The sequence below is a fragment of the Trichechus manatus genome, unplaced genomic scaffold, assembly GCF_000243295.1.
Source record: "Trichechus manatus latirostris isolate Lorelei unplaced genomic scaffold, TriManLat1.0 scaffold00081, whole genome shotgun sequence".
Taxonomy (NCBI): domain Eukaryota; kingdom Metazoa; phylum Chordata; class Mammalia; order Sirenia; family Trichechidae; genus Trichechus; species Trichechus manatus.
Window position 1 is genome coordinate 896,610 of NW_004444017.1, and position 15,621 is coordinate 912,230.

The 15,621-nt window shown below is 40.0% G+C and overlaps 1 protein-coding gene across 2 annotated transcripts in view; it reads right to left on the bottom strand.

The window, feature by feature from the left end:
- The window catches only part of TIGAR (TP53 induced glycolysis regulatory phosphatase), a 64,377-nt gene that overhangs the window by 30,884 nt on the left and 17,872 nt on the right, over window positions 1–15,621 (bottom strand). For both annotated transcript variants that reach the window (XM_023735667.1, XM_023735666.1), the window contains exon 2: window positions 4,052–4,089. In XM_023735667.1, the coding sequence (XP_023591435.1) occupies window positions 4,052–4,089 (38 nt within the window). The remainder of the gene's footprint in view (window positions 1–4,051; window positions 4,090–15,621) is intronic.

Consider the following 15,621-nt stretch of genomic DNA (forward strand, 5'->3'; position numbering starts at 1 on the left):
GGCTACCACCAATGACCACCCTGACAGGGAACACAACAGAGAGTCCCAGATGGAGCAGGAGAAAGGTGGGGTGCAGAACTCAAATTCTAGTAAGAAGACCGGACTTAATGGTCCGAGTGAGACTGGAGGTAGCCCGGAAGGCATGGTCCCTGAATTCTCTATTAGCCCAGAACTAGAACAATTTATGAGGCCAACTCTTCAGATAGGGATTGGAGTGGACAGTGGGACATAAAGTGACAGTCGTGAGGAATGTGCCTCTTAGCCCATGTAGATACAAGAGACTAAATAGGCAGCTTCTGTCCGCAGGTGAGATGGAAAGGCAGACAGGGTTAGGAGCTGGTTGAATGGAAATGGGGAATCAGGGTGGAAAGGAGAAGTGTGCTGTTACAGTATGGGGAGAGCAATTAGGGTCACATAACAATGTATGTATAAATTTTTGTACGGGAAAAAAAAATAAAGCAACAGGAGAACATCAAAAAAACCAGACACCTTTAACAGAACCAAACTGATCTTTTAATAATGAAAAACATAATTGCTGAGGAAAAAAAAATCCCTGAATGGATAAACAGATTTGGCTATATTCAAAGGAGGCTTCATGGTGATAAAATAGAGCTGAATATATTGCTGAGAACGAAGCACAGATAGATACAAGGTGATGGAACACATTTAAGACATATTAGAAATATGAAGGAGAGAATAAGAATTTCTAATGGGTATCTAATTGGGACTCCAGAAGGAGAAGAGAGAAAGTGGAGAAGAGGGAGTATGAAGAGAGAAAGGTTGATGAACATTATGCTCTTTTAAGATCTACCTATATGGGATGAAATTGACCACAGCAACTTGAAAGGATAAGAAAGTTAAAGGGCATTGAGTTTATGTTAATGCAGGAGGAACAACTGGGAAAAGGAGGGTGAGAAGGGTTGCATAACTCTAAGAATGTAATCAATGTCACTGAATTATACATGTATAAACTTGAATTAGTGTATGTTTTTGCTGTGTACATTCTCAACAACAAAAATAAATTATTTTTAAAAAGGGAGAGATAATGGCTGCAAATTTTCTACAGATGAGGAAAGATATAAATCTATAGAAGGAAGCACAATATACAACAAGGAGGATAGAGAAAAAAAGAGAGAAATCCTTACTAGACATATTAAGGGAAAATGTTGAACACGAAACCGAAGAGAAGACTTTAAAAGCAGCTATAGAGAAAAGGCAGATTACCTAGCATGGAACACCAATTAGCTGACAGAAAATTTCTTAACAGGAATAATGAAGGATTAAAAAAAATCAGTAGAATAATATCTTCCAACTGTTGAGAGAACTGTCAGTCTAGAATCGCATACTGAGTGGAACTATCTTTAACATCAACCTGTCGACATTGGAGGAGCTTTCTAAGAATAGATTTCATTAAAGAATGCAAAAGAAATGATCAGTAAAGAAACAGGTAAATATAAATCTAAACAAACATCTAAATGACAAACTATGACAATGATGTCTGCTTTATGTAGTTTTAAAAGAGATAGAACAAAGATACGAGACAATGGTAACCTAAGTTCTTTGCATTTTTTGGAAAGGGAATATTACTCTATGTTAGTAGGTATGAATAGGAAAATTTCAAAGGTAACCATGAAAATAACAGAAATGGTGTATCATTTCAAAACCAGTAGGGAAAGTGAGAGGGAGTGAAAAAGAAAAATTTCAAATAAGAAAAGTAAGCATTTAAGAAGTAAAAGCAAGAAGAAAAAGACTAGAAAGAGGGGGGAAAAGAATCCTGACGAAAAAAGCCCAAATACATCAGTAACCAGAATAAAAGTAAACAGACTAGTCTTCCCAGTTAAGACACGTTAGACTTTTACAAAAGAAGAACCAGCTACATACTATAACACTTAAAACCTGAGTACACAGAAGGCTGAAAGCAAAGGGGTGGAAAAATACATACTAGGCAAATGCCATCCCAAAATCAGCTGGAGTAGCTATATGACTATCAGAAAAGCAGGACTTTATGATAAAAAAGCCTTAGTAAGGATTGTGATGATCACTATAAATGATCACTATAAATAATCAATGATTCAATTCACTAGAAAGTTGTAACAATTTTAAGTATGTATGTATCTAATAAAATAACCCAACTATATAAAAGCAGAACATATAAAGCAAAAATTGATAGAATTCAGGTGTTAACAGATAAATCTGCAATCACAGTGGGAGAGCCAACACAACTAACTCATAAACTGATATTTAGATTATGCTGATAAATTATTAAATTTAAAAACTAAAAGTATAGTAGATTTGAACAACAAAATCAATTAGAGAATACAGATTTTTCTCAAACATCCATTGGAACATTTATAAAACCTGACCATGCTAATAAATTTCAAAGTATTCTCAAACTACATTGTTGGAACACAAAGCAAATAAATTGTAAGTCAATCACAAAAGGAAAAAGAATAAAAACAAAAAGTCCAATCATTTGGAAATTTAAAAAGTAGTTCTAAGTAACTCACAGGTCAAAGAAGAAGTCACAATAGAAATTTAAAATGCTTCGTGCTGGATACTTAGAAAATTACTACATATCCAAACTGTCGGTTAGTAGTGACAGCTGCAACAGCATGGTGAATGTGATTTATGTCACTGAATTGTACACTTAAGGCTGGTTGAGAGAGCAAATTGTTCACGATACGTATTTTAACACAATTAAAAAAAAAAGTTGGAATGCAACAAAAAATAGTACTTAGAGAAAAGCTTAGCCCCTGAAAATGCTTTAAAAAAAAACTTAAGGTACCAACCTACAAAGTTAAAAACAGAATACAAAATCAAACTAAAAATGAGTGCAGACACACAAAAAAATTATTCACATTCCATTTTCAGCTTCTAAGACAAATGAACAGTACTAAAGGACAACAAAGGAGCCCTGGTGGAACAATGGCTTAGAGCTCTGCTGCTAACCAAAAGGTTGGCAGTTCGAACCCACCCAGTAGCAACATGAGAGAAAAGACCTCACAATCTGCTTCCAAAAAGATTACAGCCTAGAAAACCCCATGGGGCAGGTTTTATGGTCACGTGGAGTCCCTATGAGTAGAATTCAACTCCACAACAAAGGACAAGGTGGTAAGAGACTAAAGTCCGAAGAACAATTTGGGTGGGGCACGTGTCATCTGAAAATGAAGGTTCATTTAACTATCAGACTGGTATCCAAAAGAGGGAGTTACACACACTGGGTATGAAAATCACTTTCTGTAAACCTCAGAAGTTCCTAACAACAACTACAACAAAGTCCTAAATGCTTTTATAATCACAGCACAGAAATAGTGTGTCTATCTGAAAGTTCACCCAAGACAGTCTTAAAAAAAGCCAGACTAGCTAGCTGGGTCACAGGGAGCTCAAGATCCAAGCCCAAGTTAACAGAACAAGGGAGGGAAAAACTGTCCAGAATAAAGTAACAAATACATGTGAGAATAGTTCTCTTTTTTAAACCTCTTCTTTGTTACTACTAAAATTAAAACAACTATCTTAGCAGAAAAATACCATTACCACCAGCCAGTAAACTTTACGCTTCCAAATACGAAATTATTTTAAACCTAGGCAGTTAAATTTTAAGACACCTAGACCCAATATGGAAACCCTGGTGGCATAGTGGTTAAGAGCTACGGCTGCTGACCAAAAGGCTAGCAGTTCGAATCCACCAGGTGCTCCACGGAAACCCTAAAGGGCAGTTCTACTCTGTCCGATAGGGTCACTATCAGTCAGAACTGACTCAATGGCACCCAACAACAACTGACCCAATATAACTCCTTAGTCAGCTGACTGGCCACTTTGAAGCTACTCACAAACAATTTGGAGAACGGTTTTTTGCATATAGTTCACTTTAGGAATTTATTCTTCTTGGTTACCAATAGTTCTGATCATATTTCTATTATTATAATGCTTTAATTCTGTAATCTCACATCACAAGAGTCCCCTCCAGTCCACGCAGCCCCACCAAATCTAATTAACTCACATATCACAATATCATTAAATTTAAGAGCTAAAATAAGAGGATTATACCAACCTTGAATTATTTTCTCCTTGTTAAATCTGGTTTCTCCACTAAAATAGAGGGGAAAAAAACCTTGATTATCAAGTTATGTTATTTTGAGATGAGAAAAAAATAGCAAAATTATTACTAATAAAACAATGAAAGGCAATGATATTCATAAAGATATCTTATGTACCTTGTAGCATACTTTATAATCTCACCCATAAAAATACAATTTATTCTAAACTAACATTCAGTTTTCTACTCTGAATGTGCGGAGTCCCTGCGTGGTGCAAATGACTAACGTGCTTGGCTACAAACCGAAAAGCTGAGCTTCGAGCCCACCCAGAAGCACCTCAGAAGAAAGGTCTGGTGAGCTGCTTCTGAAAAACCAGTCATTAAAAACCCTAAGGAGGAGAAAGGGGAGAGTTTTTGCTTGGGCGCTGTGATGGTTAAGATTGTGTGTCAACTTGGCTGGGCCATGATTCTCAGTGTTTTAATGTAATCACTCCCATGATTGAATATACTGTGAGTAGCCAGTTGAAAGGGAGTCTCCTTGAGGGTGTGGCCCGCATCTGAATATAAGCAGATGTTCTGGCTTTTTGCTCTCTCTGGATCCTGGGGCTGCCTCCTGTCGCCTCATCTCCAGTTCTTGGGACTTGAGCTGTCAGCTTATCTGCTGAACTTTGGATTCGACAATCTGTGCAGCCTGTGAGCAGGAGCCCTGCTCTCCGACCTGCAGATCTTGGGCTTGCCAGCTTCTGCGGCTGCGTGACTTGGATGAGGCCTCTACCCAGATCCATGGACTTGGGACGTTCTAGCCTCTACAATCGCGTGAGCTGTTTCCTTGATATAAATCTCTCTCTCTCTATATATATATATTTATATTTATACACTTTACTGGTTTTGCTTCTCTAGAGAACCCAGCCTAAGACAAGGGCATTGAGTTTATTTTAATGGTGGCGGAATCATCTGGAAAAGTATAGCGAGAATGGTTGCACAACTTGAAGAATGTAATCAATATCAATGAATTGTACATGTAGAAATTGTCGAGCTGGAGTATGTTTTGTTATGTATATTTTCATCACAATAAGAGAGAGAGAGAAAGAAAACCCTATTATGCACAGTTCTACTGACACACATGGGTCACCATAAGTTGGAATCAACTGGGGGGCAACTGGTGGTATGTAATTGATGATCTAAGCATTTCAAACTGTCCAAAATTAAAATGTATTGATCATTAATCACTCGAGTCAATTACAAGTAGGAAATCCTATAAAACTGCACAAACCTTAGGAATCCCCTGCCTTTCCCTAGTTGCTAGATCTTCTTAAGTTGTTACGTTTTGTAGTACTGAAAAACATCTGGCACACCATACTAAAGAACTGCTAGACTTTTAAGAATTAAAAATAAAAACCAATCCAAAACACTGCAAACATCAAATGCTGATGAGGATGTGGAGCAACAGGAACTCTCATTCACTGCTAGTGGGAATGCAAAATGGTACAGCCACTGTGGAAGACAGTTTGAGAGTATCTTACAGAGCTAAACATAGGCTTACCATACAAGCCCAGCAATCACACATCTAGGTATTTACCCAAATGAGTTGAAAACATGTCTACACAAAAAACTGCACACGAACATAGTTTTATTCATAATTGTCAAAAATTGGAAGCAACCCAGATGTCCTTCAATAGTGAGTAGATAAACTGTGGTACATCTATACAATAGAATATTACTCAGCAATAGAAAAAAATGAGATCGAGCTACAAACAGACATGCAGAAATCTTAAATGTACTACAGGTAGTCCCGGATGTATTTGAGTTACAATCAACTGCAGTTATATCTGTCGTTTTTCTTTTTGGTACATCTTATCTTGGTATATCTTATTGTTAGTAATATGTACTACATAAAATGTTGCAACATGTAATTTGCTGATGTTATCATTCTCATGCCAATCCCCAAAGACAAAGATCGGATTTATAAAGATACTGATAATAAAAGGCAATAATGAAAACTATAGAAAAAAAGAGGTATTTTGACTTTTGTCAGAACAAACTTACAACAGTTGTCGGAACAGAATCCTGTTGTAAGTTGGGGACTATCGGTATTGCTAAATGAAAGAAGCCTGTGGAAAAAAGCTACATACTGTAGGATTCCAACTACATGGCATTTTCAAAAAAGCTAAACTATAGAGAGAGTAAAAAGATCAGTATTTGCCAGGGGTTTAGGGGGAGAAGGAACAATGAGTAGATGGAACACAAGGGATTTTTAGGACAGTCTGTATGATACTATAATGGTAGACATATGAGATCATGCATTTATCAAAACCCACAGGACTGTACAACCCAAAGAGTGAATCCTAATGGGAACTATGGACTTTAATTAATAATAGGGTATCAGTGTTACTTCATCAATTGTAACCATTGCATACCACAGTGTAAAAGTGGTGTGGGGTGGTGTCTAACCTCCAACTTCACAAGGGGAAAGTGGAAGCAAGATCAACAGCCCAAGGCTGATTCCTATGAGGCAGAGGTCAGACATGCCTCCTCTGCCATCTTTACCAACTCTGACACCAACCGTCCCTCTCACCGTACTCTCTACGTCTCTGCTGGGCTCAGTAATTCATTGCAATGGTCATACAGAACTCACAGACAATAATCACAGTCATGGGGTTTATTAGAGAAGTAACAGGTTACAATTCAGGTTAGGAAACACTCAGGATAAGTTCTTCCATCAGGACAGCCTCTTTTCAGCTATGCTTGCAGGCACGCCTCTCTCTGGACTTCAGCCTCTGCAGCTCGGACCAAGTGTTACAAAGCTCTTTTAGTTCTGCCAATAAGTGCCCCGAGGCACCCCACTAGGCCCCTAAGCCTCTGCCTGAAGGTGTTCAGCTCTAGCTCCATGGGTTGGCAAACCCAGCTCCACCAAGTGCCCGGGGGGACCCTACTCCACCAGCAAGCCTCCTGCCCAAAGACCCTCAGCTTTCTCACTCTGTAGGCCTGGAAGCCCACTGTGCCAGCTCCTGCCGATCTCTACTGCCACCATTTCGCTGCTACTGCTTCTCGTCATCTTCAATGTTACAGCTCGCTCTCTCTCTCTTCTAGTTCCAGGAGCTTCTCAGTGCAGGGATCCTGGGTCCAAAGGACACACTCCACTCTTGGCTGTCCTTCCTTGGTGATGGTAGGATCCTCCCTTTCCCACCTCTGGGATGGCTCATTTCAAGCCCAGCAGGATGACAAAACTGATCACTCCCCTTGGTGGGCCACAATTACCCTATCTACACAGTCCCACCATGGCGAGAAAGGCCACATGAAAGTGATCCATCATCACACCACACACAGGAATGAAAGACGTTAATAACAGGGAAAACTGTGAGCAGGGGGAAAGAAGGACTATGGGAACTCTCTGCACTCTTTGCACAATTCTATAAACCAAAAACTGCTCTAAAAACTCCAGCCTATTTAAAAAACAAAACAAAAAAACCACAGAACTGTATGATACAAAGAGTGAATCTTAATGTAAACTGTGGATTTCAGTTACATAACAATTAGTATCAATGTGGGGTTCATCAACCCTCTATACTTTCTGTACAATTTTTCTGTAACCTAAAACTGCTCTAAAAAATAATGCATAATTTTTTTTAAATAAGCTAATTAAAACAAACCAAATTAAACCAAAAAAATCTTGAAGCAAGCACGAGGTAAAAAGACTGGAAATGTTTTAGGGAAGTAACTGGGGCAGTTGGAGGAAGAAAAAAATAGGGGATGGTACATGGACAAGGCTGAGGACAGGGTGGACCTATAATAAAAAGTAATCGTCCAAATCATTAGCTGTATAACTTTAGACTAGTCATTTAGTATTACTGAGTCATTTCTGAGTCTCAGATTTCAGATTTGTAAAATAGGAGTAACAAAACCTCATGGGGTTCTTCTGATAATCAAATAAATAATTTGGGCATACTCCATGAACAACTGCCTCCTATGCCACCAGACCAGAAGAACTGGATGGTGGCCCGCTACCATTACTGAAAGTTTTGATCAAAGATTCTATAGATAATCAAAACAAAGAAAATGCAAAACAGAATTTCAAATTCTCATGGAATCCAGACTTTCTGGAGCCATGGAGGCTACTGCTCTAAGATAATCTTTAAACCTTAATCAAAAATATCCACTGAATTCTTCTTAAAAACAAACAATAGTTTAGCTTAACTAGTAAACAATCTCTGCCTTGACCATTATGCTCTTTTAAGAACTATCTATATGGGATCTGGAAACTGGTGGCATAGTGGTTAAGAGCTACCCTGGCTAATCAAAAGTTCAGCAGTTCAAATCCACAGGTGCTCTTTGGAAACTCTATGGGGCAGTTCTAATCTATCCTGTTGCAATGCTATGAGTCAGAATCAACTGGAGGGCAATGGGCTTGGGTTTTTTTTTTAATGGGATCTAATCGACAACAGTAATTCTAAAGATTAGATAAGAACCTTAGGGGGGAGTGAGTTTACATTAAGGAAGGAGGAACAACTCAGGAGGAACAACTCAGAAAAGGAAGGTAGAATGTTGCACAATTTGAGGAATGTAGTCAGTGCCACTGAAATGTACATGTATAAACTTGAATTGGTATATGTTTTTGCTGTGTACATTCTCAACAACAAAAATAAATAAATAAATAATTTTTAGAAAAATAATTTGGGCATAAAAAGTAAGATGCTCATCCATTATTAGTTGTGCAGTGGTTTGGAAACAAATGAGCCAAGTTTCGGAGTCAGGCTGTTGGTGTCTGGGAAGGTCCAGTGTTAATGGCTGACAGAAAAATAATCCAAGACTTAGCTTCAGGTTTCCCTGCCCCACACTTACAATATAAACAATACAACTGAGCTCTTGATTGTTTGGAGATTTAATAAATAAACACTATTTAAATTAATGTACTTTTTAATCTTTTAAAAATTGTGAAATAAGTTTAAACACAGAAGAAAACATTCTTTGATGGTTAGGAGGGTGGGTAGGGAGGATGAGGGTCATTTACTAAATAGATAGTAGATAAGAATTATCTTAGGTGAAGGGAAGGACAGCACACACTACAGGAGAAGTCAGCACTGGACTAAACCAAAGCTAAGAAGTTTCCTGAATACAATCAAATACTTTAAGGGACAGAGTAGCAGGGTAGGGGTCTGGGGACCATGCTTTCAGGGGATATCTAGGTCAATCAGCATAACAAAGTTTATTAAGAAAACGTGATCAAAACTACATGAGAGGGACTTTCAGGCAATATGGCGTGATAGGCAGAAGCACCACGCTGTCCCTCCACAGCAAACATCCGAAAAACTAAGCCAAACAGAGAAAACGCCAATCCTAAAACCCTAAGCATCACACAGCAGCTCAGGAAAAATAAAAAGTCACATACAGAGGAGAAACAATAAGACTAAGCACAGATTATTCAGCAGAAGGCAATGGGATAACATATATAAAACCCTGAAAGAAAAAAACTGCCAGCAAAGAATAATAAATATACCCTGCAAAACTCTGGCTCAAATATGATGGTGAAATTAGGTCATTTCCAGATAAACAGAAATTAAGGGACTATGTAAAAAACAAACCAAACTTACGAAACTTCTTAAAGGAAGTCCTTCAATCTGAGAAAAAACAGTATCAGACCACAGGCTGAATACAGGACACAGGACTGTACTAGCCAGATAGAAAAACTCAGCCAAGCACCGAATGGATTAAAAAACTGACAGAGAACAGAGAGCGAGGAGAGGAGAGATACACACAGAGGTCCCCTATCAGCCAAAGAAGCACGGATCGGCCATCTTGGACTCCTATCAGAGAGCAGCAAACAGGGGGTACGAGAAAGCAGCTTCACGGACCTTCCAGTTGGAGACAGAACAACCAGTAACCAGCAATATATGTTTTCCACACCCCACCCTTCTTCACCCCCACTCGGACTGCTCTGCTTCTTGCGGCCAGTCTCTTGGCCGGGAAGCACCACTTTCACCCCGGTGTTGCTTAGATTCCACCAGCCCACACTGACCAGCTCCCTAACTGCCATTTGTTGGCTGCTGGTGTTGCTTTTTTCTGTGTCTTTACACTTCTTCCTTAGTTCTCACCATCTCCCCCTCCTTTCTCTCAAACACCTGGCTCCATGAGCCATCTCTGCTTCTTCCTGAAAGGCTGGGAAACACCACTCAAATGTGAAATTACTTCCAGGTCCATGCTGCCACACTGGTGGGTTCTTGGGGCTTTTCGTTTGTTTTCAATTGTTTGTTTTTTCTTTTCTCAAATTGGGAGCCCGTTCTAGCCAGATAGTACTGCGCAGGTTGGGACCTACCCCCTCTGTTTGTGCAGAGGCGCAGAGGGATCCCCGAGGATACTTCTTTTATCTTGTCTTTTTTGGGGGGCTTTTTTTTTTCCTCTGTTTTTCTTTGGGGGTTTTTCTTGTTCTTTTTTTTATTTGTTTGTTTTCTTTTCCCTGTTTTTCCCTTTCTTCATTACTCGGTTTCTCATCTCTCTATACTTTCCTTCTCTTCCTGTCCCCTGAATACCTGGCACGGAGTGACATCTCTATCCCTTCTAGCCAGGCTGTACTTCACGGCCTGGAAGCAACTTCCCCAGACCTCACAGCCGCACTGGAGGGATCCCTGGGAGCTTGGCTTTTCTTCTTTCTAATTTTTATTTATTCATTTGTTTCCTTCCTTTCTTCTTTCTTCTCCTTTCTGTTTTTCTCCATTTCATAGTCTCTCATCTCTCCACTCCAACAGCAAGCACCCCTACCACTCTTTTTTGTTTGTATGTTTTTCGCTCCTGTTCCTCTCTCCTCTCTCCCATATCCATCTTAGCTACACGCACAGAATCTCCCCGCCCCCATCCTGCCGACCTGCACTGTGTGCTTAACATCATACCACAAAGCATCCCAGGCACAGACTACCAGAATCTGCCCTGCACTGATTACCGGCCTGCCCTGGTAGCAGTAGTAAGTGCCAAAAACAACCCATTCCAGCAAGTCCTCTTCAGCTACACCTGCCCTGCTATACCATATCTGAAAGACTGACCCCGCCAATTGGAGGAGGCAAAAAGTATTATGCCCAAAGACGAGCAAACAACAAAGAACACACAGCCCGCCTGCTTAGACACAGCCAAATAAAACAAAAAAGCAGGACAAAACAAATCTATAATCAATAAAAAAGGAAAATAACCACTGAATGCCCCAAAGACAGCAGACAATATCAAAACATATACAAAACCAGGACAGGATGGTTCCAGTAGGCATCCAAAATAGAACACCAAATGACTTTCCAGTAGAAGAAAAAGCACTAGAACTACCTGATAGGGAATTCAAATCTCTAATATTCAGAGCTCTCCAAGAGTTGAAGCAAAAAGCAGACAAAAATGAGGAAAAAATAGACAAATTTATGGAAAAGGCAGACAAATTCATGGAAAATGCAGACAAAAAAATGGAAGAATTCAGTAATACAGGAACAAAATGCCAAAATCAATTCACAACTAGAAATCATACAAAAACAACAATTAGAAAACCAAAAGATAGAGGACTTCCGGCAACATGAAGCGATACGCAGAAGCACCACGCTGTCCCTCCAAAGCAAAGGTCCGAAAAACTAAGCCAAACAGAGAAAATAGCAATCCTGAAATCCTAAACATCAATGAAGAGATAAGGAACTCAGCCGAGCACCAAATGGAATAAGAAACTGACAGAGAACAGACAGTGAGGAGACACACACGGAGAGGTCCCCTATCAGCTAAAGGCAGCACGGATCCACCATCCTGGAATCTTATCAGAGACCAGCAAATAGGAGGTACGAGAAAGCAGCTTCATGGAGCTTCCAGCAGGAGACAGAACAACCGGTAAACAGCAATATACACTTTTACATCCCCTACCCTTCTTCACCTCCACTAGGCCTCCTCTGCTACCCACAGCCACAGTCTCTTGGCTGGGAAGCACTGGCTGCTTGGATTCCACCCGCCCACACTGACTCCCTGAGTGCCACTGTTGGCTGCTGGTGTTGCTTTTTTCCACCTCTTTTGATTTCTCCCTTACCTCTTACCACATCCCCACCCCCATTTTGCTCGAATACCTGACTCCGTACGCCATCTTTGCTTCTTCCTGAGGGGCTGTGGAGCTCCGATCAAGTGTGGAACTGCTTCCTGGTCCGTGCTGCCACACTGGTAGGATCCTGGGGCTTATTTTTGTTTCTTTCTTTTCAGTTGTTCCTTTGTTTTCTTTCTCTTTTCTCGAGTTCGGAGCCCGTTCTGGACAGGCAGTGCTGCGTAGCTTGAGACCTACCCCCTCAGCTTGTGCAGATGCACAGAGGGATCCCTGAGGACATTTCTTTCTTCATGTTTGTTTGTTTTCTTTTCTGCTTTTTGGCAGGTTTTTCTTGTTCCTTTTTTAATTTGTTTTGTTTCTTTTCTTTTTCCCTTTTAATCTCTCTTCATTATTCAGTTTCTCATCTCTCTATACCTTCCTTCTCTTCCTGTCCCCTGGATACCTGGCACTGAATACCTCTACACCTCTCCTAGCCAGGCTGTACATCAACACCCGGGAGCAACTTCCCCAGACCTCGCAGCCGCACCAGTGGGATCCCTGGGAGCTTTGTTGTTCTCTTTTACTTTCTAATTTTTATTCATTCTTTTTTTTTTCTTTTTCTTCTTCTTCCCCTTTTAATTTTTCTCCATTTCATACTCTCATCTCTCCACTCCAACAGCAAGCTCCCTTAGCACTCTTTTTTGTTTGTTTGTATGTTTTTGGCTCCTGTTCCTCTCTCCTCTCTCCCATACCCATCTTAGCTACACACATCACAATCCCCCCCCTCCATCATGCCTACCGGCACTGTGCGCTTAACATCACATCAGCAAGCGGCACAGGCACGACCTACTGGAACCTGCCCTGCACTGCTTATGGACCCACCCTGGTGGCTGTACGAAGTGCCACTAACAACCCATCCCAGCAACTCCTCTTCAGCTAGACCTGCCCTGCTGTACCATATCTGAGCGACTGACCCTGCCAATTGGAGAAGGAGGCGAAAAGTATCGTGCCCACAGACAAGCAAACAATAAAGAACACATAGCCCACCTGCTCAGACATAGCCAAAAAAAGAAAAAAGGATGAAACAAACAAATCTACAATCAATAAACGAGAAAAATAACTACTGAATGCCCCGAAGACAGCAGACAATATCAAAACATTGACAAAAACAGGACAGGATGGTTCCAGTAGGCATCCAAAATAAAACAGCAAATGACTTTCCAGAAGAAGAAAAGGCACTAGAACTACCTGTTGGGAATTCAAATCTCTAATACACAGAATTACCCAAGAGTTGAAGCAAAAAGCAGACAAAAATGAGGAAAAAATAGACAAATTTATGGAAAAGGCAGACAAATTCATGGAAAATACAGACCAAAAAAATGAAAGAATTCAAGAAAATACAGGATAAAAATTCTAAAATAAATTCACAACTAGAAATCATACAAAAATAACGAAAAATCCAAAAAATAAACAAGATTTCAGAAATGGACACTGTCATACAAGGGCTGAGGAGCAGATTTGAAACAGTGGAAGACAGGATCAGCGGAAATGAAGACGAACACTTGAATACAAGTCTGTTTGAGGAAAAATCAGAAAAAAGAATGAAGAAAAATGAAGAGACCCTGAGAATTATGTGGGATACAATCAAAAGCAAAAATCTGGAAGTGATCAGAGTTCCTGAACAGGGGGAGAAAACAGAAGACAGTGACAGGAATTGCTGACAGAAAACTTCCCCAATATCATGAAACATGAAAAGCTGACCATCCAAGAAGCTCGATGAACCCCATAGAGGATAGACCCCAAAAGAAAATCACCAAGACATATCATAATCACATTCACCAAAACCAAAGACAAACAAAGAATCCTGAGAGCAGCTCAGAAAAAATAAAAAGTCATATACAAAGGAGAAACAATAAGACTAAGCACAGATTATTCAGCAGAAGGCAATGGGATGACATATATAAAACCCTGAAAGAAAAAAACTGCCAGCAAAGAATAATAAATATATCCTGCAAAACTCTGGTTCAAATATGATGGCGAAATTAGGTCATTTCCAGATAAACAGAAATTAAGGGACTATGTAAAAAACAAACCAAACTTACGAGACTTCTTAAAGGAAGTCCTTCAATCTGAGAAAAAACAATATCAGACCACAGGCTGAATACAGGACACAAAACTGTACTAGCCAGATAACAACACAGGAAATGAACTCTTAAGGACTATGGAAAACCAAAAGAATTACAAAAGGGAACCAGAGAGGTTAATCTGTAATGACAACAGCATCAGAACAATAAAAGAGGGAATAAATGGTGTAGGCATAGAATCTTCTAATGGAGAAGAAGGCAAGGCAATACCAAGTAATAATAGACTGGTTCAAATCTAGGAAGATAAGGGTAAATTTCAAGGTAACCACAAAGAAAGTTAACAAAGCTACTCATCAAAATAAAGAAGAAAAACATAAAGTCTCAATAAAAACAAAACCTACAAAAACAAAAGAGATGAAAAAAAAAATCTACAAACAAAAGGAACTAAGCACAGGAGATTAAGAGGAACAAAACTGGAGGACATTATGCTGAGTGAAATAAGTCATTCACAAAAGGAAAAATATTGTATGAGACCTCTACTGTATAATTCATGTAAAAGTTTTCACACAAAAAGAAACAATCCTTGTTGGCTATGAGGAATGGGAAGAGTTGGGGGGAACTAAATAGATAAGTGGTAACCTTAGTGAAGGATAAGACAGTACACATTACTGGGAAGCCAGCACAACTTGTAAAAGAAAAGGTCATGGAAGCTCCATAGACACTTCCAAACTCCCTGAGGGACTGAATTGATGGGCGGAGGGCTGTGGGCTCCATGGTCTCCCGGAACATCTGCTCAATTGTCAATAACACAGTTTATAAAGACAATGTTCCACATTCTACCTTGGTAAGTAGCGTCTGGGGTCTTAAAAGCCTGTGAGCAGCCATCTAAGATACTCCACTGGTCTCACACCTTTGCAAGCAAGGGAGAATGAAGAGAACAAGATACAAGGAAATGATTAGTCCAGAGGACTAATGGACCACAGCCACCAAGGCCTCCACCAGACTGAGTCCAGTACAGCTAGATGGTGCCTGGCTACCTCCACTGAGTGCTCTGCCCGGGATCACAACAGATGGTCCCGGACAGAGCTGGAAAAGGATGTGGAACAGAATTCTAACTCACAAAAAAAGACCAGACTTACTGGCCTGACAGACTGGGGAAACCACAAGAGTATGGCCCCTGGACACCCTTTCACCTCAGTGGTGAAGCCCCTCCCAAAGTTCACCATTCAGCTGGGGATTGGACAGCCTCATAAAACAAAACAGTACTAATGAGGCACAGCAGTCCAGGCACAAGGACTAGAAGGCAGGAGGGGACAGGAAAGCTGATGACAGGGAACCCAAGGTTGAGAAGGGACAGTGCTGACATGTCATGGGGTTGTTAACCATTCTCATAGGGCAATATGTGTACTAACTGTTTAATTAGAAACTATTTGTTCTTCAAACCTTCATCTAAGATACAAAAAAAAAAAAAGAATTAT